This window comes from Betta splendens, chromosome 24 (assembly GCF_900634795.4).
Source record: "Betta splendens chromosome 24, fBetSpl5.4, whole genome shotgun sequence".
In the NCBI taxonomy this organism is placed as follows: domain Eukaryota; kingdom Metazoa; phylum Chordata; class Actinopteri; order Anabantiformes; family Osphronemidae; genus Betta; species Betta splendens.
Genome location: NC_040901.2, coordinates 11,688,719 through 11,713,912, shown reverse-complemented (window position 1 = coordinate 11,713,912; position 25,194 = coordinate 11,688,719). Strand labels below are relative to the sequence as shown.

Sequence of the window (25,194 nt, the reverse complement as noted above, 5' to 3'; positions counted from 1 at the left end):
TTGTTTTCTTAATGCTCTGCTACATGTACATAGAACCAGGTACTGAGAGGAATTCACGTAATTTAAGAGAAGTGTTAGTTTCGCACTTGAAAAATGTGCTAAATCATTGATGGATGAATTAGTGTCTGACTTTTTATTTTTATCAAGTCTGTACCATTGAAGTGAACCTTCTTTAAACTATTCAGACAAGGCTGTGGAAGTTGGACAGAGACCAGCATCTTGAAGGACGTGTCACATTTTGTCAGCCACTGGTGCAATGGCCTTGATGGAAGCGTGCGATGTAGTTCCTGCATTGCAGATTTATTTTGCTCGTGAGCTCTGTCTCCTTCAGACGTTGACTGACAGCGTTCTGCTCTTTTCTGTCTCGGCGACTGTTGTTTGCGTCTCAGACTTGATTGATGGCTCACTCGACACATTTCCAAGCTGTAGCTCATTCACGCAGAGACCCAAATGAAAAGTTTTGACAGGTCTTCATTTGTTTCCAACCAGCAGAGTGAGCTTGAGGAGGATATTACTAAAATGTAAATGAGGTGTTTTGTGTAAATTAGATGTTGAGGTAAAGCTTCATCATCTGGCCGCATCTGCATCTTTTGTATCTTACTTGAAACGCGTCAATCGCATCTGCTCCTTCTGTTTTTTTTCCTTTCCTTTTGTCGTCTCTGCTTTTTTGCCTTGGCTGACACATGTCCTCTCTCCTTCAGACCTGCAGAGCTGCCTAATCTGTATAGCCTGTCGGTTACCTCGCGCCCAGCCTGTCAACACTGAGTCCTTCATCACGAAGCAGGACCCCACAGGTAACACATACACAGGATTGTCTGTGAAGTCAACATCTGTAAAAGATAAATAAATGTATTACATTAATGATACTGTGAGTATAATTATGACATTTTCTGAGTTCCGAATTATGGAGGCTCCAGCAGATGTTTAACTGAACTTTTATGTATAAATACATGTGTATGTGTGGGGTGCTGTTCTTTCTCCAGGGAAGATCATCTCCATAGAAACTAGTGCTTTGCGAGCAACGGGCCGAGCTGGCTGGGAGGACCTGGTCAGGAAGTGCATCTACGCTTTCTTTCAGCCGCAGGGCAAGGAGCCCTCCCACGCCAAGAAGCTGCTTCAGGAGGGTGAGCGGCCGGCACCAGTTAATTGTCTGAGCTTCACCATCACAACCTATGACACGATTTCTGACAGCTGAGTCTTAGTTACTACAGTTTCAGACAAAGAAAATGGGAGAATGGCCTCAGGAGTAGACGTATAAACATCTAGCATTTAATCTTGGTTTTAGGTTTACTTATTTGGCTTTTGGTTTGACTAAAAAACAAAAAACAGACCAAGTTTGTTATGTTGTATTATCTTTGTATTCAAGTTCCTGGAACCATTAAATACTAAGTAACTATGTTTTAACACTATCAAATTGTTATTGTTGATGTGGGGATATAAAAAAGGCAGATAACGAACAGGAGATTAGACCAAAGTCTAAACATTGTTTGTCTGGTATTTTTTGTGTGCTCGCGTGCATGCGTTTGTGTGTGTGTTTGTGTGTGCGTGTGTGTGCCTCCCACAGTGATGACCCATGGCACCGCCATCAGCCCTCTGTACCGTTTCACACTCAGTGATGGCACCGCGCTCAGCGCTCAGACGCGCTGCAAGTTCTGCTGCCCTCCCAACCCTGATGTCCAGCCCTTCATCATGGGCATTCACACTATTGACAGGTACTGGTACAAACCTGAACGCATGCTGATGTGACCATGGAGCTCTGCGGAGCAAACACAATAGGGACTCTGACACATGTCAACTGGCAACTGGCTGCGTCATTTGTTTCTACCATTTTTACCGGATTCGCTTTAGCTCAAAATGATCAGCCCAAATGCGTTTCTATGACCTCCCTCCTACATTACTAGGCTGCCACATGTCTTTGTGTAATCTTCGCTCATTCCTCCATGGTAAATTGATTGATTCATCCATTTTGTTGTGTAGTTATAAGCACGGACATTAACCTTGAACTCTCACTCTGCCTGGTTTCTGGGTTACAGTGAACTTTTGTTCTCGTTCTGTCTCCCAGGGAACACAACACTGCTAGCTCTCAGGAAAACACTAACCCCAGCCTTCCACAGACCCTTGGCAGCCTTGCCCAAACTCCATCCCGCTCCCCAACCCTTCCTCCCAGCAGCAACTCGAATCAAGGCTCCAGCCTCGCCGCATCAAGCCTTCACCCCAACAACAGCAACGCCTCTTCCCACGGACTCAACCCAGCCACACCCGCAGGCTACCTGACGCCCAATCGGACATGTGCCCAACAGGTCAACAGTCCATCTCCTTTGAGCAGCCCACTCACAGCCACCCCTACCTCTTTTCTGCCACCCAGGATGCCACGGGCCAGTCCTGGGTTAGGGGGAAGCCCTCGAGTACCAGGGAACCCCTTTTCTCCCTCCACAGCAGGCCACCATTCCCCAGCTGGGGCACTGAGCAGTGGAGGCAACCTCAATGGGCAGCAGTCTGGTGGTGATAGTAATAGTGGGTCAACGGGGTCTTTCTCCCTGTCCTCCCCTGTCCTTCAGCGACAAGCCAGTACACCCACCAGCTCCTCAACTCGGCCACCATCAGCGAAACCCCAGGAAGGAGGAGAAGGAGGAGGAGAGGACTCAGTCAAAGCCCCTCTTCCTTCTGCCTCACACCTTGGGAACCCGAGGCTCAGTCAGCTCCTGGATTGCAATGGTACAGGACCTGAATCCAACAACAACAGCATCAACTGCACATCATCACCTCATCTTCCCAACCCCCCTCCGACCCCCCACTGCCCTGCCTCTCACAGCACTCTAACAGAACGGCATAAGATCCTCCACCGGTTGCTCCAGGACAGTAGTCCCAACGACGCCTCTGCCACCACTGAGGAAGGACTAAATAAAAATGAAGTTGAGATTAAGAAGGAGCCGCCCACAAGTCCAGCCCTAACCTCACCACCTCCTAGGTCCAGCTCCAGGGAGCCACAGGATCACCAGCTGCTCCGGTTTCTTTTGGACACCGATGAAAAGGTAATGATTTATCCTATTTTGCTTTTTTCAGCTGACTTGCGTTCATCAGGTTCACAGTGGTTTGCACCTCGCTGTGACCTTATTAGCGAGGAGCTGGAGCAGAAACAGTGTTTTGTGCTTGTAGGACTTGGGAGACCTGCCGCCTCCGTCCGCTCTCAGCCTGCAGACAGTCAGGGTGAAGGTGGAGAAACGAGGCAACAGAGAAGGAGCAGCCTGTACGGGCTCCGCGCCTGCAGGAGGAGGAGGCGCATCCAAATCCAGCAACGCGGCCTGCATCAGCCCTAAACCAAGTCCCGTTGGAGAGAACCGCCGCAACAGCCGCAAGGACAGCAGAGACTCCACGGTAGAGATAGAGGCTTGTTATTATGAATCAAGTTTGTTTTCCTTATCTTTAATCTCTTCCCTCTTCATTTGTGTCTGCTTCACTCAGACGTCGGGTGGACCTGTCGACATGGACCCTCTCACCCAGCTGCTGCCTGGCCTTGGAAGCACGAGTGACGATTCAGCCACACCTGGAGGAGGCCTCCCACTCCCGTCTCCAAACTCCCAGTCTCAGCCCCCAGTACAGCTCCAGTCCCCCATTCCTCAGCTTCAGTCCCCTCTATCTCAGCCCCAGTCCCTTCCCCATTTGCAGTCTCCGTCACCCCAGCTCCACTCCCCTTCCCCTCAGCTCAAACTGCAGTCACCCATTCAGCTCCAGCCAGGGGAGGGCACTCCCCGCAACGTGAACGTAAAGAGAGAGCCTCCTGGCACCCCTAACAGAGGTACGGATTGAAAATAGCAAAGAGTGGAATAGATTAATAGACTTTTTATAAAAGTGAGATGTGAGCATTGTTGTCGTCTGTCTGTTCCTCAGGTCTCAGCGAAGGAGGTCCGCCCTCCGGTTGCAGCCTCCAAAGTCAGACATTTGATTTCTGCAGTCCTCCGACACCAAGCCAGACACAGGCCCAAGGACAGGGAGACCCCTTCCAGCCCACCAAAGACGGCAGCCCCTTCCCAGAGACGGACGGTATCAACCCATTCAGTTCAACCACTGGTACATACGTGCTCCTGTTTTTCACCTTCTTGTTATACATCACTTTACACACATTTCCTGACCTTCCACTTAAATGTCTTACTGTCTTGATTTAAATTTGTTTCAGGCTTAACTAAGATGGACGTGGGAGATTCCCAGTTCCAGCCTCTGGCTCTGTCTGACACCTCGCCGTTTGATGGTCTTGGAGCTCCTATACAGGCTCCCTTGGCATCACCACAAGAGTAAGTGTAACTTGAAGCGACTTGAAGAATTAGTTATGCTTGAGCCTGGTGCAGCGTTGTGACGATATCGGATCTGTGTGAGCAGGCAGTGTGTGCCCTGCACGCTGGACGAGGTGCTCGGCCCTCCCACCACGCCTGAAGGCCGAAACGACGAGAAAGCTCTGTTGGAGCAGCTGGTGTCCTTCCTCAGTGGGACCGATGAGAGTGAACTGGCGGAGCTGGACAAGGCCTTGGGTATCGACAAACTTGTTCAGGTGAGCGCGTGATGGGAAGAGACGTTTCAGAGAGCAGCTTCAGTATGCAGTGTTACTGGTTCTTACGCTTCTGTTTTGTTAACTGTTCCACAGGGTGGATGTTTCGAGCCTCTGCCTCAAACCTTCCCGCCCCAGCAGGCCACTGCCACCCCAGTGTCCATAGACCCCAAACTCCCCACCTACGCCTCCCAGTTTACACCGGCTCCACAACCTCAGTTTCCGCCTGAAGTCGCCACCATGGGGACACCGGGTCTGGGGTTTGGGTCCCCTCGAGGGGCTTTCCCCGGTGGGACGGCAGGCATAGGTCTCAGGCCAGGGATGGCCCGGCCCCAGGGGACGGCTCCGCAGCTCCGGCTGCCGCCCAACCAGCTGCGCTTGCAGCTGCAGCAGAGACTGCAGGGCCCACAGCAGGTGAGGACACACAGGCCTGTGTTTTTCCTGTTATTCAGAGATGGAGCTTAAAATCATAGCTTGAGTATTTTACCTTCATCACTACACTTTTAGTGTGATGTAAGTTGCTGTGGGCACTGGTGACACAACAGCAATTCATTTTTGCTGGCTGCTCAAGGCATTGCAGTGTTTTCCTTACGCAAAGTGTCGCCCGCTGATCTTAATCCTGCCATAAAACAAACACCTGTCACGTTTGTTTTTCAATCTCTCCTCATCCTCCACCGCGGCGTCTCAGCTCCAGAACAGAGTGGCAGGCATGAATCCATTTCTTGCAGGCGCCCAGCATGCAAACATGGGGATACGCCAGGGGGTTCAACAACCTCAGATGCCCTCGCAAGTGAGCAAACACAGCCACCCTCATAACAACTGCCGCTCTCCAACAGTGTCTGAAAGACTCCCAGAGTCATTTGTTCACAGATTGAGCAGCTTTGAAGAATATTATGTAAAGCTGCTTAAAGCTGTGTTTTAATATTCACAGTGGATCAGAATACATTGCTAGTGTAATGTGAGTAAGGTCTCAGAGTGTGGTTAAGCCCTGTTGCTGTGATTTTTATTGACTGAGTATTTTTGAACCTTTTCTCAGCAGCCTCCACTGAACGCTCAGATGCTGGCCCAGCGCCAGAGGGAACTCTACAGCATCCAGCACCGCCAGCGCCAGCTTTTCCAACAGAAGGTCATGCTGATGAGACAGAACATACCAGGCGCTCCAGCTGGAGCCGTGGGCCCCATCGGAGCTGTCCGGGCCCCAAAAAGCTCCACCGCAACACCTCAGCAGCAGCAGCAGCAGCCGCAGCCGCAGCAGTTCAACTTCCCACCAGGGTACAACCCGATAGCGGGGAACCCCCCTACCTCACCAAGTCATTTCAGCCCTCTGGACACCAAGCTGCCCAGCAGAGTCCCTGTGAGTAACCAGACGCTGATGAGCGGTGTGCAGGGCCAGTTCAGCAGCACCGTCAACTCCTCAATCCAGCAGGGCTTGTTCCAGCAGTTTGTAGGCTCTGGTGAGTTCCTTGCTGTCACAGTTGCAGCATTTTATGGTTCTGATTTTTTTTTTCTTAAAAAATAAGAGATTATTTTCTTTTCTTTGAAAGCTATGGTCCAGCAAGACCCACCTTTCCCTCCTGAGATGAGCCCGACCAGCCCACTGTTGTCGCCTCAAAACCCCACCTCCCAGAGTCCTCTGCTCCAGCAAGCTGCGCCTCTCGGCTACCAGTCCCCCGACATGAAAGGCTGGCAGCAGACCAGCATGAGCAGCAACAGGTTAGCGGGCGTACACATGCGAGCACTGCCGTGGATTCAGGCTGACAGCAATTATATATAAATATGTGGCCTCTTTCGTTGTTCCTCTCTGCTCCAGCCTGTTCAGCCCATCGGGGCAGAGTGCAGGGCAGAACTTTGGCCAGCAGGGGGTTTACAACAACATGAGCATCACCGTCTCCATGGCCGGAGGCTCCGGGGGTGTTGGCTCGCTACCTCCCATGGGGCAGCAGGTCGGCATGAGCAACAGTAACCTCAGCAACGTCGGCTCAGTGTGCAGCGACCAGCAGGTCGGTGTTTTGTCTGTTTCAATCGAACACCGTGAAGAAGAGTCCTAAAACGCAGCCCTGTCTCATCTACAGGTGCAGCAGGTTCAGGTCTTTGCAGACGTCCAGTGCACGGTGAACCTGGTTGGCAGCGACTCCTACCTGAACCAGGGATCCATCGGAGCGGCAGCCGCACAGAAGGGCCCCGGACCACAGGGCCCCCAGAACAACCAGGCGCAGCAGAAGAGCCTCCTCCAGCAGCTGCTCACTGAGTGACACCTCCCACCCTTTTAGCTCTCCTACTCTTTCTACTTCTCACTTCTACGCCTCCTCCTCGAAGGTCGGTGCACCAGACCCATTGCTGTCTCTGTCTCACCTTTTGGATGGATGGATGGATGAATGGATGGAGCGAAGGAAGGACGGGCGGACGCAGAGTGTCGGCGCAGAGAGGTCTGGCTGTGGGAGTTGACGGCCTCGACGCTTCTGTGCCGCGGGATGCTTGGGGACGGTTGTTTTGCCACCCAGTACTCAAAGAAGAACTCTGGTCAGAAGGAGCAGCAGAGTATTTAAACCTGCCTGTCTAATCTGTCTGACAACCTGTCTGTCTGCCTCAGCCTATTAAAGGCAGTGTTGTCTTGCTGCTCATTCCTCTGTGACCTACTTCCTGCTTCCTAACCCAAGAAAACAACTGCAACATCATTGTAGATTTGCCAAGTTGTCGTCACTGTCAAATCAGGGCCGGCCTCCTTTTTATTTGTTGGTTTGTTGTTAGTTCTTTTTTTCTGATGGGACGGTTTTCATCGGGCCGTCGCAGCAGTGCATCCTGGGAGCATGAGTTGCCGTGTACAGCTGTGCTCAGCGTTTAACATGTGGGCGTGCCCCACGCAGCAGCACCTCTGACTTTTTTAAACGTTTGTTTTACTCTACCTGTCTCTCAGCGATGTGGGAATGTTAAGGTTTCAGACCTCTGTGGCATTGTGGGATAGAAGCTCAGTATCAGCTGGTTCTGTGACTGTCTCTCTCTATCAGCTACAGTGCCTGGTGGAGTTTTCCCAAGCTCTGCTTCTTCTTCTACATGTTTATTCTATTACGTCTTCTGTTTAAATTTAGTGTTTTTTTTTATTGTTTTGTTTTAAAAAATTCTTCTGCTCTCACCGTCATCATCTTCATGGTCATCAGAACAAGCTTTGTCAACAGCCAGAAAGGATGGATTGACTGATGGATGGATGGTTGGGAGACAGACTGGATGCTGCTCAGTTTGGAACTTAAGTGTCTTTCTCCCCTGGGGGAAAGTTTTATTTTTATTATTTTCAAAGTATAGAAAGAGACTGTTATGATTATTTAACTGTCTGTCCATCACATTTTACACCCCTCCCCCCCCCACACACACACCTCAGCAGCTGTGAATACAGAGCCCTGTCGGGCTCTCTCTCCCTCTCTCTCTCACGCTCTCCCCCCTTTCTGTCGCTCTCTTGTGCTATCTCTCAGTCTGAGTGTTGTTTGCCACGTGCACCATGCAGGCGGGTAGTGTTGTACAGTACAGAAGGACAAAGACTTGGGGATGAGCTCACTCTTCTCTTCTAACAGCTTTCCATTTTTAAAAAAGTGTAATTAATTCATTACTCAGAACAGCAAAACTATGTGTAATGTGATTGGATCCAGGTTTTTCTTTTTTGTTTTCTAAATCAAACATTGTCAGCTCATGTTTTTTGGCATCACCACATTGTTCTAATGCTCAACGTTGCAGTGGAGGAGGAAGTTATTCCGTCTTCTGAAATGTGAAAACTCTACATTTGTAATTGAACGAGTTTAAATCCAGCTAGACCTCATTCAGCGCTCCCAGCAGCCACGCGTCCTGGAAACGGGACGTTTGCTTGCTGTGCTTTCTCTCGTGGTGACCAAGATTGCCACCTTTTCTTGCTTCCTCCTCTTTTTTTTTTTTTTTATTCTTATGTATGTACAATACTTTCAAAAATCTGTTCAAACAGTACATTTGTGTTGTGTAACCATTGTATAAAAAAGCATAATAATACCTTAAATGCCGCCGCTGCTGCGAGTACAGGCTCAACCTGCGGCTGTGGTCGCAGCAAACGGCGCCGTTCAGGGTATTGTTCCTATATAATGACATTTAAGTAGAGGCTTTAGTAATAGAAGTTGCTAACAAAGATGTGATTGATAATTTGAAGATGCCATGAAATTGAGTCACAACAGGATGGGGTTGAGTCACAAAAAGACTCTCTTTGTATTTTCTCCTCAACGTCTGCAAATCTGTTTTATCAGTGTTGTTTTTTTTGTTTGTTTATGTTTTTGGGATTCAACCCTCTTCTCCCTCCACCTTTGGTTCCCAGATGAAGACCTCACTCCACTGGCCACACACACACACAAACACAGCCTTGCAGTGCTATAAAAGTGGGGCCCCACCATTGACATACTGCCTTCCCTAGCCCCTCACCCTACTCCTAACCATCACAACTAAAGGCAGACGTCAAACCTTTGCTCTAATCCGAACCAAAACTCAATTCTAACCTCGGTCCTAAAATCCCATTTTGACCCTCAAAAAGGCCTTCAAAGTTGTGGGGCCCAGCCAAAGGGCCCCACAAGTGGCTATAGAAAAACATGAATTTAGGGCCCCACTTCAATGTAACCGCAAGGACACACACACAGTTTTCTGTTGACTACTGTTGCTCAGTCAGACACTGTCTCTCTCAGCGATAACAGACCTCTATTAACAAATCGATTTCACATGCAGACGTGCGACCAAGTACACACCTTACTGGGAATTGAGGAAATTAAAAGCCTGCAGAGACGCTGCCTCTGAATAATCTTTACATGATTAAAGTCAATGTGAAGTTACACTTACAAGCTTTATATCATAACACTCACATCAGCTCTTAGGGCTCGGTCTGACTCACTACCCAAAGAGGAGGACGCTAGAGCAGATCTGGTCTCCCTCTGCTGCTCAAGCCCTTTTTACACAGGACTCATTCCATCAGGGAACGTCCGCCCAATTCAAACGGTAACAACGAAAGTCCTCAGCGGTTTCACCGCCGTGCAATCGGCCACGTCTGTCCTCCAGCTCCACCAGGAGCTCTCTGATCGAACGAAGCCTGTGTGTGTGAATCTTAGTTTGGGGTCGGTTGTTTCTCTTCCTTCCTTTTTTGTTGTTTTTCTGTCTGTCATGAAGTATTCGCAGTGGAACCTGTGGAGAGGGTTCCACGAACCGCGCCGACCTCTCGCTCATGCTCACGACTACCTAATCCATCAGTCACACTAGGTCAGCGACATGCAGCCGGATGCTGCGCTGTCAGAATAGGGCTTTCCTGTGTACTGTTTTTACAGCGTTACAACGTTATCGAGGGATAGTATGCAAGGTCAACATTCCAACCATCGACTCCTCCAACCATGTGAGAAACCACTTTGTGTGCAGCTGGGATGGGACACGTTTCAGTGCAGACGCAATATGCACCTGAACAGTGGCACAGGAACAGTCGCAGTCTTTAATCTTAAGCATTTAAGTCGGGGAGATATTTTTTCAAATGGTTTACCAAGACTTTCTGAAACGGAGTTTATTTTTTCTATTTTTCTGTCTGTATATTTATTAGATCAGCATGTGGATAAGTCATCGCCGCCACCTTATTACCTCATCATCTTTCCTTCTTGACCATGTTTTTGCACTGTGCGCAGATTGTTGGGTCGCTGTATGAGTTGATTTGACCGCAGGACTACAGATGTTTTCACACGTTTCTGTAGTTTTCTGCCGCCACGTTTTTACTTTATACCTGTTAATGGAGCCCCTCTAGAAACAGAGGAGAAAAATGATAATTACAACAGTTGATTGTTAATGGAAGTGATGTGTCCTGAGGTCCTGAGTCACATCCAGACTCCAGCAGTCTGACGTATTGTAACAGTAGAGGGCAGTAAAGCTGCAGCTGGGACTCTGTCTCATTCAGTAGATTTAGCAGTGAACGTTTCTGTGCCTGGGTCACACTTCGCTCTTCGGACGCTCCGGTCCCGCTTCGCTGCTGCTCTGAGCGTTAGTGGACGTCCTCCTGTTTGTCACAGTGTAAATGCAGGCGTCGGACGGTCCTGTGCCACTGAACGAGTAGGATGTAGGATACAGGAGAGGCGAACGCTGCACAGAGTGGAAGAATGTATTTTTCTGGAAGTTTGGTTTGTACTTGGATGGTTTCACACGTACAGTATTGAAGCCCGGCCCTCTTTCCTCTCACAGTTCTGCGTGGAATAGGCATTCCTATGGAAGTGGTTTCCTCTACAACCCTGTTAAATGCAGAAACTCAGCTTATGCTGCGACACAACAACATGCCAAATACAACCAACGCGTATGTCATCTGTTTTTTTGTTTTTTTTTGTTTTTGTTTTTTTTAATGCAACAGCCATTCAGTGGAACCGACAGTCCCTCACTACAGTAACAGTAACAGGTACAAGGTTAGGTTTTTTTATAACGTTGGTTTGAAGATGTTAACATAATGTATATAACAGAGAAATGTGAATATGTATTTGTTCAGAATCAACAAAACAGTAGTGCTCCGAGTTTGTGGTAAATAACTACTCGCCTCCGTCATGTTTTCATTTTGTGTTTTGATTTTCTACTTTTTTATTTTTTCCGATGATGTATGTATGTATATGACTATCAGTGAGTGCGTATGTATGTGTGATTAATACTGTATATCTGGTGTTCTCTAAGATGGAAAAGTCGAAGATGTCCTGGGTTGATTCTTCTCTTCTTTTACTCTTTAGACCCTGCACAGTACCTGTGGGTGTTTCACATTAACTATGCCAGAGAATGGTTTTAGCGACTGCTGAATGTGATTTTACTGAGAGAAGCAGTGTGGACTGGCTTTTGTACGGGTTAATTTAAAAAAAAAGGCCATATTATTTAATTTTCTCTGTTGTCAAAAGTTTAAGCAGATCTGGGAGAGTGGAGCCTTGGTTTTGTGGAGAAGCATTGCCTGGTTGTTGGAGAGAAGTGGGACTTAGTTTTCCCATTTTCTGACTGATGTAGCCTTTTTGTTTGCATTTGTCAACAGTTAAATGACCAAAGCTTCACGTTCAAAGGATCATATGCAAACGTCTTCATCGGTGGACAAGAGACAATGTAGCGGCCGACCTGCGTTTCCTGCTTCGTCACCGCTGTTCGCTGTCGGACTGAGCTCAGATTCACTCAAACATCTCCTGAAGCGCCGTCGCTCGTTGACAGGACGAACGGGAACATTGCAACCGTCAGCTATGCACCTTATGGAAACGAGCGTTTCCTCGCGCCGACTAGAATTAACACTGGAGCGAAACCACATCCGTCATTTCAGAAGGGAGACTTTTCTACTTTCCACCAACCGCAGACGATGCTCCGTCAGTGGGGACTTTCGTCACCTTAGTAACGAGCTTTTGCAGCTTTTACCCTCATCACACAAGCAAACCTTTTTCTCCATTAGCTGAATACTTTATACCAAACTTGAGGTGCCTCGTGTATATACTTTCTGCAGCAAAGCTTGCTCCTTTGCTGTTTAACAATAGTAACCTTGTTAACCAGGGTTTTTTTAAAACCTTTTTTCACCTTTATAAAAAAGTTTACTGTATTATAAATGACTTTTTTTACACACGTAGAAGATTAATCAGATTATTCCAGGAATTTGCAAATACAATCTAATTTTGCACTTTATACCAGATTAACTCAGAGTGACACGGCCATCAGAAACGGTTCCAATCAGATCCGCGTGTGGCGAACGAGCAGCGTGCCCCTGAATGTACCTCCACGTTCCGCTTCAGCCCTTTCCTTTCAACTGGGCCGCGTTTGGGTTCTTGGTGAAGAACCTAGCTTTAGTGACCGCCCTTTGCCCACATGCACCTCCCGTGTCCTCAGTATGAATACTATGCCAGTCTTCTTCAGGTGACCCCCCCCCATCGCACCCCAGGCCGACTCTTAAACCCTCCCGTTAGAATCGTGACACATTCCTGCTCTCGTCACCGCCTCAGCGGCCATCGACGCCAGTCAGGGCTTCATTTCCTCTCCTGCAGCTCGTCCACGTGCTTCGAATCCGTGCTTGTGTGAGACTTGACCTCTGCTATTAAGCGACAGTACTGCACTACTTCGTCCTCTCTCTCCTCCGCTTGCCTCGCCGCGCTTCTGTGCAGCCTAGTGTCGGATCAACCAGCGCTTTGTCCACGTGTTCACATTCAAAGTTAGGATCAGAAATCACAGCTTGTTCGGCCGGATTGGTTGTTCATGGCATTCGTGCACCGCTAAGTCCTTGTGTATCAGTTGGTCAAGTGCTGCCTTATTGGGACTGAGGTTAGAAACGGTTCAGACATTTTAAAACCAAGGCTTCTTATTTAACCACCACTTTGTGTTGCTTCGGGGATGTTCACATTAAAGACCAAGGTTCCACTTTCTCCCTTGTACAAATTAATATAAATAAATATATATATATATAAATATATAGTATACATTTTATTCATTTTTGTCCAGTTTTGTATATTACACTCATGTAAAGTTTGTTTTTAAAGAGGCATCGGAGCAGCTATTACAAGACAATATGAGTGACAATGTTCATCTGGGAGAATTTTATGCATGTTATATTTTCTCTTTTCCTCTCTGTCTCTTTTTAAACCCCCGATCCTGTTGTTCAGGTGTGTAACGTGAATATAAAGAAATCTACCTTTTCTTTGGAATGTTGTAGACAATCAGTCTCAGGCCGGGTCCAGTCCCTGCAGGGAGTGAGAGCCCTGTAGGCTGATAGACAAACTAAACCTTTTTTTTCCTTTTTTCTTTGACAATTAAAAACTATTTGCATCTACTGGAAGTCTAAATTTGGAGGTTTGATCATTCTAATGTTCGTGGCTGCTCAAGTTTACACACACACACGTTTCTCTACTACACTCAAAACACAAACACCTCGTGCGTTTGATCCCTCTGCTTTTTTTTCCAAGGTGAGGATGCCAACCTTGAGGAAATGATGCTTTGACTAACAAATCTATAACATCTATGAATGTGGGAATGCAACACATTGCAATAAAAGCACCATTTGAAATGCAGCAGGTCGTCCATGTATGTTTTTGTATGAACCTTAAAGTATGAAAACGGCTCATTTTGGCAGATGAGCTTTTTTGACTTTACAGCTTTTTTACTTTACCCTCCAAGACACGCAATGCTGCATCTCACCTTAAAACAAGGCTTTAAGTATAGTATGCGCAACAAAATAATAGTAGTAAAAGTAATAAAGTTTAAATTCCATTAAAACTGCTAGATTCTTTCTTAGAGACACCTTTTTATAGATCGAGCTGCCAAATCACCACAGCTGCAGCTGATATTATGTTGATGATGATGTGTTCAGGGACCCGACGAGGTTAGAATAACAGAATGTGTGAAAACGGCTGAAAGTCTGAGTGCTGTGAGTCCCTGAACGCATCCCGGACCACACCGTGCGTCTGGAGCAACACGCGAATCAGGTAAGTAACGTTTAACTTAAAACGTTAAAATGCTTTACATGCTTTAATTTAAAGCATAGTTAATAAAAATTACTGCGACCAGCAAACAGTAAGTTAAGGTGATACAACTGTATATTTTAGCATATATATTTATCCTCAGAATCCTTAGTCTGGTTTGTCTGCAACTCATTAAAAATATTAAAAATAAAAAATGCATCTAATAAGTCTCTAACAATCAACACACTGTGATTTAAGTGTCTGAAATTATCTGAGACAGTTTCAATCCCCTCCGCTTTACCAGCCACTTCCGGCTCCGCTACACTCTTAACCAATCAGAGTCAGCTGAACTAATTGGTCTTCTCTGATTGGTTAAAAACCCAGGTCTCCTCAGAAAGACAGTAGAATGTGTCACAGAAGATTCTGACAGTGAGAGATGTTTCTGCGTAGATTTCTAAAATTAATTGGTACAACTTATATAAAACTAAACTTGTTTATAAAACGACGTAATATATTTGTTTTTCTGTCTGCAGAATGTGTCCCATAACATATGGGACAACACTGCCCCCTGTTGGCAGAAAATTTGCTGCTTTAATTTGGATTTGCCAGTAAATTTGTGATTGTGACAAAAAATCCTTTTTTAATTTTATACGTCCTTCTGAGAATAAAACAACATCACAAACCCCGGTTTCTTTTTCTGCAGCAAAGCTTTCAATGATTTGTTTGTATGTGTCTCATCTTTCATACATCGTAGTAAGTGGCTGGTTTGGATGTAAACCAGAAATGCACCAGAAGAGCTGAGACACAATGCATCACATCCAATTTGACTTAGTAGTAGTTTTATTTTCATTGTGAAGTATATCATGAGTTAAAATTAGCCATTCATCACCTTAAGGTTCTGCTCAAGTGAGCAATTTTAGAAAATGAAATGTCACAGTAAATGAGCACCGTGAGGAATTACAGTCCTGTTCAGAAGCAAATGTCAGCTAATGACACGTCATGCATAAAACCTTTATTCAAGTGGATCTACGTGAAATAAAAGCTGTTCCGTGCAGTGAAGTGCCCTCTGCTGTACTTCACTGCATGGAACAGCTTTTATTTCTGTCTGGGAAGAGTTTTCCTGCTGCGGCGTCTGTTTCTGTAGCATCTGCAGCAAATGGCTCGTCTTTATATTAGAGCGTCAGGAAGGTTGGATATTTAAATGATGTGGGTCACACGGATCAGGTAATGGCTTGATGTATTCCTGCGTTCACCAGCATCACTGCTGTTCTGGGAAGTGGGGGAGAGGTTGCCATGGGGATATTTACTGGCTGCCATTCACACGCGCGGGGACAGTAATTGTTCCTCTTCAGCATCTCGCTCTCTCCCGTGTCCTTTGCCGACACTCACTCAGCACTTTACCTTCACCCACGGCCAAAACGGAACCCAGGGGCTCAAATATGTTTGATTTCAACTGTGTTTGCCCTGTTTTACATGGAGCAATTGTGATTTTATTCATGCTCAGGGCAAAATGATGCATCATGGGAGTCGCATCGATCACCTGGTGCCACAGCTGGAGATCTTTGACCGCGTGTTACCTGTGACGGTCACTTTCCCTGTGAGCAGTGCATTTATGAATTTAATGTTGTGAAACTGGCTTTAATGAGTCTCGTATAAAAACGTTGGTTGAGTGATAAACTCTTCGTAGGTTGGAGCTGTTTACACAGACACTTAAGGCAAAGCTGCTCCTGCTGTCAGAGCCATTAACGCTGGTATTTACTGTAACCTGTGGTTACAAAGCTGCGGTTCTCACTAGAACGATGGCGTTTCTTCATGTGGACCTTTAAAAGCTGCGGCTTCGCTTCAACGCTCGAAGCCTCAGTCTTTGTCGGCTTCAACGTGTGCGGAGCTGAGGAGGCGCCAGCTGCGCTCAGGAAGCGTCGTGTGGACGTGTCAGAGGCGGTCGACGTGACCCGACACCGGCAGCGTCACTCCCGTCACGCACGAAGCGCACGGACCAGCGGTTTCACCAGCTGCGCGGGCGTTGAAAGAACTGTGCGTTTTAACGGTCCAGATTAAAGCCGCGCAGTCTGACGCTGCGGCGCTCGGCTCTGTTTGAAGTCGGCGTCGAGGAAGGAAACACTGTAGCGGCTAAAGGACCTGCTCCGCAGAATCTGGGTTACCTGTTGCCTAGCAACGGCATTAATTACAATAGCCTTTGCCTCCACTTATTACAATTAATGGCAACCAGAGTGAGGGAAGTTTCTGAAAAGTTTTTTTTCTTTCTGCGTTTGTTTTTGAGACGAATGACCAGGAAGCTGCGCTTCTCTCTGTCTTTTATTGTTTTTCATAATCATAATGTGGTGACAGCGTGAATCCAACCGACCCTGAACCACGGACGCTGGAGAAAAAAACACGCGTGTGAATCCCTCGCTGCAGTTTGAAGCGGTCGTCGCTGCAAAGCTGTGAAAAACGAAGCAAAAGACTCGTTTGTTGGTTGTAAATAGTTGAACGCGTCTTGTTGGAGTTTTTACTTCCGGTTCCGCGTCTGGACCCGGGACCGCTGCCTCAGTGTGCTGTGTGCGTACGGGCCTGGTTTGAGCTTCACAGCTGCACAAACAGGATGCGGAGCTCAGGTGCAAAGTCCGATACGAGCAACGGGGTCAGAAACGAACGGAACGCTGTTTGTGCCCCGTGACTTGAAGCCCACGCACAAACAGTGGCCTCGCGAAGGAGGACGGAGGCGCCACGTGCTGCTGGAGGAGTTCACGGGCGCGTGAGCGGCTGATCTGTGTTTGACCCGATGACGGCCCGGACCCCGGCTCTCCGTGGACGTTGACGTCAGCCGGAGCTGCGACAGCGTGAAAGTAAACAATGTCCCCGAGCCTCTGCTCGCTCCCACAGCAGTGGCCTCGTTTACATTTCGAATGAGGAGTCGATCACGAGGAAACTTATGTGAAATCCATACAATCGATTCAATGAAAGTAAAGCATTGACTGTTTTTTCCAATGAGGGCGTCTTTGATTTTTCAGTTTGTGTTTGCTTTGCAGAAAACAAATGAGCACTTCACTCAGAAAACGGCGCGTTTCTTTATCACATGTGAACTGTACAAGAGCGTTTTTCATCTCAACTCACGTACGTTTTAAAGTACAAACGACGACTACGACATATTCTGAACGTGGCAGATGAGTCTCAAACATCCACGTGTTGATCAAACATTGATTACAAACAACACAGACGTGTGCATGTACACAGTGAAATCACAGTATGAACACTTTCCAAAAACGTTGTTTTTTATAAAAATATATCAGCCGGTGTCGGTGCGTCCGTCAGCCATTCAATGGTCATTATCAGTGGTTATCAGCCCATACGTACGGGCCGGTAGGTGCCCATCTACCTGCTGGCAGCGGTGAATAGGTGCAGTAGGTCGTCATTGATCCGTAAGGTTGATCACGGCTCGGATGATTTAACCAGCAGTCAGTAGGGGCGCTGTTGAGCAGTTGTTGTTCCGACGGGAGGATCGAAGTTTGGGATTTTGATTTATTAGCGAGCATAACTTAGCAAATAGCTAGCTGTATTGTGTTAGCTAACTGTAACCTGAACCCCCCACCCGTTATCCAGCAATAACCACAATACCCTCTAAAGCTGCTTAACATAGCAACTTAGCTAGCTGCTAGCTGTTAGCGAGGAGGCAGAGCAGGCACCTACTGGCCCGTATGAGTGTGCTGATAAGTTCTGATCAGCCCATTCATTATGGGTGACAACATCCAAAGCGGGTGTCAGGTTCCGTCCCCCTCGGCTGTCGCTGATGACCCCGGCCGAGTCGGGTCCACCGGGTCACGGGTCCACCGCGGGGATGGTGCTCACCTTGTTGTTCCGGCTGATCCTCCGCTCGGGCCGCGGCCGCGGCGCTTTGGTCTGGATCAGCTCCTCGGGCGTGTTGCCCAGCGGCGGCAGCAGCCGCTTCTTGCTGTTCCTGGTCTCCGGGAGCCACTGAGGAGGCAGCTCGAACGGCCCGAAGCCGAACTGGGGGGAGTCCTCGGCCTCCGTGGGCGTGGCCGGCGCCACCTGGGACGAGGACGTGTAGGAGCACGCGTGCGCAGGTGAGGCCCGGGCCGCTGGGGGGACGGGGGGGGCCTCTTTGGTGATGACCAGCGCCCCCGAACCCTGCACGTGCTCGCTTATGGTGACGCTGCCCAGTCTGGGCCGGACGCTCAGGTCCTCCTTTGGCCCAGAACAGTGTCCGGGCACCTGGGACGGGCCCTCGTGCTGCACCTCCTCCTCCTCCTCCTCCTCCTCCTCGGGCCTGAAGATCTGCCGCTGGCCGATGTTGAACATCTCCAGCAGCTGGCTGCCGGAGCGGCCGGCCGCCTCCAGGCCCGCCGGCTCCCCCAGCGCCCCCTCCGGGCCCGGCGACGCCAGGCCGGCGCTGCGGACGGCGTTGCGGCGGCTGTAGCGTCTGTGGACGCGCGCCAGCTGCTGCAGCCAGCTGTGGCGCGCCGAGCGGTTCACGGTGAGGAAGAAGAGCGGGTTGGTGAGCAGGGACACCTTGGGCAGCCACAGGGCGGTGAGGAACAGCGACGCCGGCAGCTGCTCCGGGTCCGGCAGCACGGCGCGGTACACCGCCAGCGCCCCGTAGGGGGCGCTGCAGGCGGAGAAGGCGAGCACGGCGGCCAGCAGCGCGGCGTGCAGCTCGGCCTCGCGCTGCGACACGTACGGGATGGAGACGCTGCTCTGCGGCGTGCGCAGCGCGGCGATGATCACCTTCTTCTTCTGGCTGGCGCTGAGCGCGCGGCGGACGAGCAGCATCAGCAGGAAGACCACGGCGAGCGGCAGCAGCACGGTGGTGACGCCGTAGATCAGCGCGTAGGCCACGTGGGCCGGGGAGCGCGGCGGCTCGGCGGAGCACGACGCCGCCACGTACACGTCGGTCACGTTGGTCACGGCCAGAACCGGGACGCTGGCGACGGCCGCGTGGACCCAGATGTAGATGAGCACGTCTCGGGACCTGGCGTCGGAGATCTTCCTCTCCAGCGGGTACAGCACCGAGTAGTACCTGCGGAGAAGCACAGCGGCGTCAGAGCACCGGATGCTGCGTTACTGCACCAAGCAGCCGCGCATGCGCCTGAAATAAGCGGCCGTGAAGCGAGATTGACCCCGTGACCTTCTGTCTGAAGCAGAGCCCTACGGGAGAAACTCAGAGGAAAGAGCGAGGCCGCGCAGATTCTACATTAAAACGCGTCTTCTTCTTCTCTGCTCTGATTGTGACGCTGCTGCTGATCAAAACGCCAACAAACGCGTCTGATGCCGAGACGACGACGTAAAAACGAGCTGGTTGAAAAGGGAAAAGGGGGGAAAGCGAAGCCATAAACCTACGAATTCATCTTCCGCATTGATGGATTCACGTGGGTGTTCGTAGCGCACGGCGGCAGCAGAATCTCATCGTTATGACAGAGCTGCATGTAGACGGTCTCTCGTAGCGTGAAGCGGCTTCTCTCCATCAGCACTTGTAGCTCCCGTTCCTCCTGCTCCCGATTGAATGATTCAGCGCCTCGACAGCGTTCTGGCTGCGTTCGCGTCGGTCCTGTGCGGTTGTGGGTCGTTGCAGCGCGTGTCGGGGCCGTTGTGAGGCTTTATTAATAGCAGCAGCATCTACATGAACGTTGGCGTTACTACGCGAGTGTTCACACAGAGGAGCCTGTTCATACACTCAACAATGACCTGTGCACGACAGCACCAGGACCTGTTGTTGTTAGAGAACCCGTCCGTCTCAAAAGGCTCCACAACGTGGCGCCATCGGACTGCGGGACCCACCTGTCGAGCGCTATGGCGCTGAAGCTGAGCACGGTGGCGGAGCAGAAGAGCTTGTGCAGGAACCTGACGGCCTTGCAGAGCAGCAGGGCGTGCAGCCACCAGCAGCAGCGGGGGCTGGAGCCCAGCGCCGCGTCGAAGGGGATGCACACCACGCCGGCGCACAGGCCCGAGCACGCCAGGTTCTGGACGAAGCGGTTGGTCACCGACTTGAAGACGTTGGTGCGGCGGGTGCACCACAGCATGGTGGCGTTTCCTGGGGGGGGGGGGGGGTCAACAACCAGCGTTAGTCACTGCCGATGCCAGGTTTCATCTGTTAGAGCTGATGTGATTAACAGATGTTATAACATCTGGTCAGAGTGGAGCGTTCTCTGCTGGAAGCAGCCCATTCACCAGACCAAGTGTTGCTTATGTCTGTAAAAGGCCACAGTCGGTCTGAGCAAAATCCCCTAATCTCTAACTGGGATTTCAGAAACGCAGTTACAAAACACCAACGCGGAGCTAATTAACGGAGCTCAGCCGCTGCGCTCTGGACAAACAATCACTGTTCAAACACGTTTGTGATTTCTACACAGTAGCTTTGTACTTTATGCCCATGTCTTAAAGCATTCTGAGGCCAACGTGGTGTTATGTCCGCGTCTTTCCGCCGCCAGCGCTGATCCCTCCCGTCCTTTAATCACCTGAACGCCTGGACCTGACGCTCCCACATGTGCTCACAGACGGAGCTGAGACTCAGCCTCTGTTGGACACGAGTGAAGCGCTCAGCGCCTTCCTGCGTTCCCCCCCGTGGTCTTATAACCACTGTAGTTGATTCCACTCAGACCTGATTCCACGGCTGCTGTAGCACGTTAATCACACGTACAGTCCCAGTAAAATCACACAAACAGCAGGACGTGGGATTCATCAGGCTGCAGGCCCGGCGCTGACCTTTGACCCCAGGTGAGCGGCGCAGGCATGAGCTGACCCAGAGAGAGGAGGCGCCTTCACGGAGGACCCGTTCGGAGGCGCTTCATCCACGCTGAGCTAGAAGCGGTTCTGACCCGACCCTCACAGCGGCCACTTCGTCGTCCTCAAACAGCACCGGCGGCTGCAGCCGAGCGCCACGGCAACATCTGTGACACAGCACATTCAAATGCCGTGCTCGTTTCCAGGCGAGAGGATTATGTGTCTGCTCGTGATGTGATGGAGGGTCCTGTTCTGCCGACACCACCATCGGCACCAGCAGCAACATTTATCCCAGAGCCAGATTCAGATTCAAATGTGGACCGCTGATGTTTAACACAACCGCTCCAGCTCCTCCCATGACGGCAGCACGACCCGAACCAAATAATGTTGTGTCAAGTCGCTTTGACATGTTCTTCATTTGAACGCGTTGTTTGTGGGACTGACGTGTCCACAGCATCCATCATCCTGATCTACACTGTCCATCTTCTATGCTTTATCAATTAAAGATCATGGAAAGTCATTATCACAGTTAATTCACTGTTAATTAATTTTATTATGCCATAAAGTCTTTGATGATTAGGGTTTATTCTAGGTGTGTGTGTGTGTGTGTGTGTGTGTGTGTGTGTGTGTGTGTGTGTCTCAGGACCTTACCGAGCAGCGAACCTATGAGAATCAACACCTGGATCGCGGTGCTGAAGTCCCGGTAGGCTCGCTCCCGGACCAAGCGCCGCTCGCTCAGCCCGGGCGGGCTCGAGGTGTTCTGGAGGTCCAGCCAGATGTGGGCTGATGTGAAATTAGCGGCGTCGTAGCCGACCATCGCAGCCCGGTTCCCTCTGTCCATGTCGGTCCAGCCCGCGGCGCGTCCGCTCCTTCAGGCGGCTGGTTTACCGCTGGTAAACAGGCATATTTGACCCGGCAGCTGTTTGCGAGGATGACGTCCAGAAACAAGCGCTCGCCGCCGGTGTTCAGTGGAGCTGCGGCTCAGGTCGACGACAAACGAGACGCGTCGGGAGAAAGCACGGCGCAGCGGCCGCGGACGGATGCCCCGTCGCTTCCGTTCGGGTGCATGGCAGGAAGCGGCCGGAGCCGCGCGGATGCGCGCGTGGACGCCGCTATCGGGCACCCCGCGCGCCCGGAACCGCGCCGGCCCGCAACGAGGCGTCCATCCCCCGCAAGGAGGCTCGGTTCGGGAGCGTGGTCGCCGCTCGGCGTCTGTCGGGCTGTTACTCGTGTCAGAGGCTGCGGAGCTGCCGCCGAACGCCTCACAGCTTGAGGTGCAAGACTGAGGAGCGGAGCCCCTCCTCTTCTAATGGACCGAGGAAGTCACCGACTGGCGGTGCGGCCGCATCACCAGCGACGGTCCATGCAAAGCGAAACAAAAGCTGCGCTTTATATTTAAAATGTGATGTCTGGAATTCAAAGCGTCAAATAAAAAGGCAGAGTGTCCGATTTGACTCTGTGCTGCTTTCTCTCAGTCACAGGAATGTGACACGATCACGGGAGCTTGTGACATTCCCGAGAACAGCCAACAGCACGGGTCAGACGTGGGTCCGTGGGTTAATGTTCTGACTGACGACAGAGGAGCCATTGTGCTCATCACGGAGGACAGGTCAGAACCACAGGGTTCCAGAGCACGGCTTAATTAGTTCAGGTAAACGTTCTTACGTTTAAATGTAATGTCTGTTAATATGGAGCCTTATAGTCTCACTGTTTCCATTTCAAGAATCTTCATCCATTGACTGTAGTTCAGTGTTTTTCTTTTTATATGTTCAGCAAAACAACACATTACAACATCATACAACACAAAGGAATCTTAATAAGATTCACTGTCATCACCAACTTGGAAGGCCGCGTACAGACATCTTAGCTCACCCCAAATGATTAATGACTGTAATTAACCACACTACTCAATGTGAGTTAGTATTCTACAGCCCATAATGTGGAAGAATGGCAAATCAAACAGTAACATTTTAATGTGCTGCACATAATGGTAATTTCTGAGCCTCTCTCGCCTTGGTGGAAATGAGCAAAAAGGTATTTTACTTTTTACGTTTACCACCGAAGAACATACTTTTAGTGCAAAAACATTTAGATGTTTGTTTAAAGGCTAACAAAGGCAAGAATCTGATGTTTTCACATGCTTGTGCATTTTCTGGCTAAGTGCTGGGCGTCATTAACGCAGCGCTGCTTGTTAACAACCGTTCTTGCCCAAGTGGCTCTTGAAGAACTCCTGGACTCTTTCCCACAGGTCCAGCTGAGCCTCACAGTGGGCCTTTGGCTCCCCACCAAACACCACATTCATCCCTACGGCTGGGTGAAACCCAGACGGACAGAAAGGCGTGTGAGGGGCTTCCAAAAAGTGCCCGGCTTTGGGGTAAGAAACCACCTGAAAGGATTCTTTGCCGTGACTTCTCAGTATTTGTGCCGCCTTCTCTGCAAACATAGAGCTGTTCCAGTTGTGGTCATCTTCTGCAACAGCAAAGAGGAACTGGCAGCTGGCACGTTCGACTGGAATCAATGACGCCTTGTTCTTTTCCAAGGTAGGGTCTGGCAAGGCGTCGCGTATACTGAAAAGCCCAGACTCTGTGATTTTAACGTTTTTTACGATGGGCGTGAGCGGAGGCATAACGTTGCCTTTGTAGTGTAATGGAATAACAGTGTTTGCATTGCTGCCATTAATGCACACAGTTGCTGAGATGCCTGATAGGTGAGATGACATCGTCAAAGCCAGACCACCACTGTGAGAGATCGAAATGATGCCAATCCCAGGACCTTGAACCTGTGAAGACACAGTAACTTAATATTTATATTAAGAATAGACATATGAACTGACATTAACATCTTAAAAGATTCCTTTTGGTTCTTTAAATCAATACTAACCTCTGGTCTTGTCCTCAGGAAGTTCACAGCTTCCTCAAAGTATTCCAAATCCAGGTTTTTAGGCTTTTTTGGTAAATCCTGGTAGCCTAAATAGGCCAGGGCCAGAACAACAAAGCCTTTATTTGCCAACAGGCTGGCTCTGGGCTCACTTAAGCCGCCACCAAAAGTGTACAAATCCACAATCCCTGGGAACGGACCCTTTCCTGGAGAAAAGACATTTAATAGTAGAAGGAATGCGGAGTCGGATATTGTTGCAAATTCTACACAACTGACATTCAGGATGCACACAACAAACCTGGTGGTATGAAAAGCACGCCTCGTATTCTGCCCTCCTGCACAGGAACCCTCTTCATCCCCTCTGTCATGTATACTCTCTCGTTGGTTCCCGAGGCCAGAACCCCACCGTCCTCCCCACTCAGCGCTTCTATCTCCACCAGTGATGGGGTGAGCACGTTCTTCTTCAGGTATTTGCTGTGCGGCGTGTCCGGCGCCAAGGCCCAGAACAAACCCATGGGCTGAACTCCAGTGTAACTGCCTCCCAGAGACGGCGCACGGCACACATCCACCTCTCCAGTTTCATCCGCTTTGTACACGGCGGACGCTTTGAAGGTGACTCCTCGGTCATCAACCACCTTGGACCTCAGCTCCACTGGTCTGTGTGGGGAAAGGCCCTCTACTTTCAGCTGCACCAGTTTATCATAGAGGCAGCGAGCGCTGGGGAGGATTTTCAGACGAATCTGTGAGTTTGCCATTGCCGTTCTGTCAAGTGAAAAAGGAGCATTTAAATAACAGAAAACATATATTTAATAAAGAATATTCACGTGAAAATCTACAGCACTATTTATGTTGGGTGACAAAAAACAGTGGGCAGTGTCGTGAGGTCACCCAGTGTCCAAACACTAAATATCCAACAATATCACACAATGCGGCTCAACTTATCACTTATCAAGTTATTTCTGTAAAATTAAGCGAATACAGAAATGCTCAGAGGTCGCAGGGACACTGTGTCAAAGGTCACGTAGCCTACGTGACAATTCCACAGCTTAAACACAACCAACGGATGGATGCCGGCGACTGAAGCAGCCAACAGCTGACTCTATTGGAAACCAACATACGTACGTATTTGCATTACTAGCATTTAGCTAGTTAGCTAGATGTCACATCAACTGGCTGCATTGAAGGTTAGTTAGCCGGCTAGCTAGCTGTGTCCGCCACTGTTGTTAAGAACGATCTCATAATGGGCATACAACCTGGCGCCATACTGTGCATTCTAATTTAAACATTATTGCCCAAAATCTAGAAACCGACTAAGGAGCATACTTTAATTCACCCCTGCAACAGACGGCTTTGAAAAGCACAACAGGAAGCCGAGGCTGGACGCAACCACTTGGTTGAAACGGAGGGGGGGGGGGGGTCCTTTTAGGTGAAACGCCTGGAGACCATAAAGCGTTATCTTCGTCACTCATTGTATATTCAAATATCATTTATTGTAAATGTTTTTGTTCAGTTGTTTTCAGTCTAAGGCAAAATTTGCGTCAATCTAGAAAGAAAATAATCTCCTAAGAGTTCCTCGTGGAATGGAACTTTCCATATTTTTAGCAGCTGCCGTTCACCTTAAACTGA

The 25,194-nt window shown here is 49.5% G+C and overlaps 3 protein-coding genes across 6 annotated transcripts in view; 1 reads left to right on the top strand and 2 right to left on the bottom strand.

Annotated features, from left to right (window-relative positions):
* Nucleotides 1-13,566, top strand: part of ncoa1 (nuclear receptor coactivator 1) — a 28,909-nt gene extending 15,343 nt beyond the window's left edge. The window contains exons 8-22 of one of the 2 annotated variants that reach the window (XM_029140320.3): nucleotides 702-794; nucleotides 984-1,124; nucleotides 1,565-1,712; nucleotides 2,063-3,032; nucleotides 3,157-3,375; nucleotides 3,463-3,796; nucleotides 3,889-4,068; nucleotides 4,175-4,289; nucleotides 4,375-4,543; nucleotides 4,637-4,954; nucleotides 5,229-5,330; nucleotides 5,580-5,994; nucleotides 6,085-6,253; nucleotides 6,351-6,540; nucleotides 6,613-13,566. In XM_029140320.3, the coding sequence (XP_028996153.1) occupies nucleotides 702-794; nucleotides 984-1,124; nucleotides 1,565-1,712; nucleotides 2,063-3,032; nucleotides 3,157-3,375; nucleotides 3,463-3,796; nucleotides 3,889-4,068; nucleotides 4,175-4,289; nucleotides 4,375-4,543; nucleotides 4,637-4,954; nucleotides 5,229-5,330; nucleotides 5,580-5,994; nucleotides 6,085-6,253; nucleotides 6,351-6,540; nucleotides 6,613-6,792 (3,743 nt within the window). In that variant the 3' untranslated portion in view covers nucleotides 6,793-13,566. Of the gene's footprint in view, nucleotides 1-701; nucleotides 795-983; nucleotides 1,125-1,564; nucleotides 1,713-2,062; nucleotides 3,033-3,156; nucleotides 3,376-3,462; nucleotides 3,797-3,888; nucleotides 4,069-4,174; nucleotides 4,290-4,374; nucleotides 4,544-4,636; nucleotides 4,955-5,228; nucleotides 5,331-5,576; nucleotides 5,995-6,084; nucleotides 6,254-6,350; nucleotides 6,541-6,612 lie in introns of both variants that reach the window. The other variant, XM_029140319.3, reaches the window with a different exon arrangement.
* On the bottom strand, nucleotides 117-22,319 carry gpr176 (G protein-coupled receptor 176). Of its 2 annotated transcripts, XM_029140323.3 has the most exons (4): nucleotides 21,343-22,319; nucleotides 19,750-20,002; nucleotides 17,803-18,991; nucleotides 117-830 (listed from the first exon to the last, which is right to left on the bottom strand). In XM_029140323.3, the coding sequence occupies exons 1-4, from the start codon at nucleotides 21,530-21,532 to the stop codon at nucleotides 774-776; spliced, it is 1,689 nt and encodes a 562-aa protein (XP_028996156.1). In that variant the 5' UTR covers nucleotides 21,533-22,319; the 3' UTR covers nucleotides 117-773. The 2 variants fall into 2 exon arrangements, with proteins under 2 accessions (XP_028996156.1, XP_055362604.1); XM_055506629.1 differs by lacking the exon at nucleotides 117-830 and having other exon boundaries at nucleotides 17,001-18,991; nucleotides 21,343-22,307.
* Nucleotides 22,320-22,431: 112 nt separating this feature from the next.
* LOC114849182 (acyl-coenzyme A thioesterase 1-like) lies at nucleotides 22,432-24,966 on the bottom strand. Of its 2 annotated transcripts, none has more exons than XM_029140325.3 (4): nucleotides 24,892-24,966; nucleotides 23,867-24,330; nucleotides 23,572-23,774; nucleotides 22,432-23,470 (listed from the first exon to the last, which is right to left on the bottom strand). In XM_029140325.3, exons 2-4 carry the CDS (start codon nucleotides 24,321-24,323, stop codon nucleotides 22,883-22,885), a joined length of 1,248 nt encoding a protein of 415 aa, XP_028996158.1. In that variant the 5' UTR covers nucleotides 24,324-24,330; nucleotides 24,892-24,966; the 3' UTR covers nucleotides 22,432-22,882. The 2 variants fall into 2 exon arrangements, with proteins under 2 accessions (XP_028996158.1, XP_028996157.1); XM_029140324.3 differs by having other exon boundaries at nucleotides 24,691-24,936.
* Between the last annotated feature and the right edge of the window lie 228 nt (nucleotides 24,967-25,194).

Bases quoted from the DNA above. Each gene is read 5' to 3' on its own strand.
- gpr176 (XM_029140323.3), bottom strand. From the start codon at position 21,532: ATGGACAGAGGGAACCGGGCTGCGATGGTCGGCTACGACGCCGCTAAT. The intron at 20,003-21,342 runs GTAAGGTCCTGA...CCCCCCCCCCAG, and splicing joins TCTCATAGGTTCGCTGCTCG to GAAACGCCACCATGCTGTGG. The intron at 18,992-19,749 runs GTGGGTCCCGCA...GCTTCTCCGCAG, and splicing joins AGCGCCATAGCGCTCGACAG to GTACTACTCGGTGCTGTACC.
- LOC114849182 (XM_029140325.3), bottom strand. From the start codon at position 24,323: ATGGCAAACTCACAGATTCGTCTGAAAATCCTCCCCAGCGCTCGCTGC. The intron at 23,775-23,866 runs GTTTGTTGTGTG...TCTTTTCTCCAG, and splicing joins CGTGCTTTTCATACCACCAG to GAAAGGGTCCGTTCCCAGGG. The intron at 23,471-23,571 runs GTTAGTATTGAT...GTGTCTTCACAG, and splicing joins TCCTGAGGACAAGACCAGAG to GTTCAAGGTCCTGGGATTGG.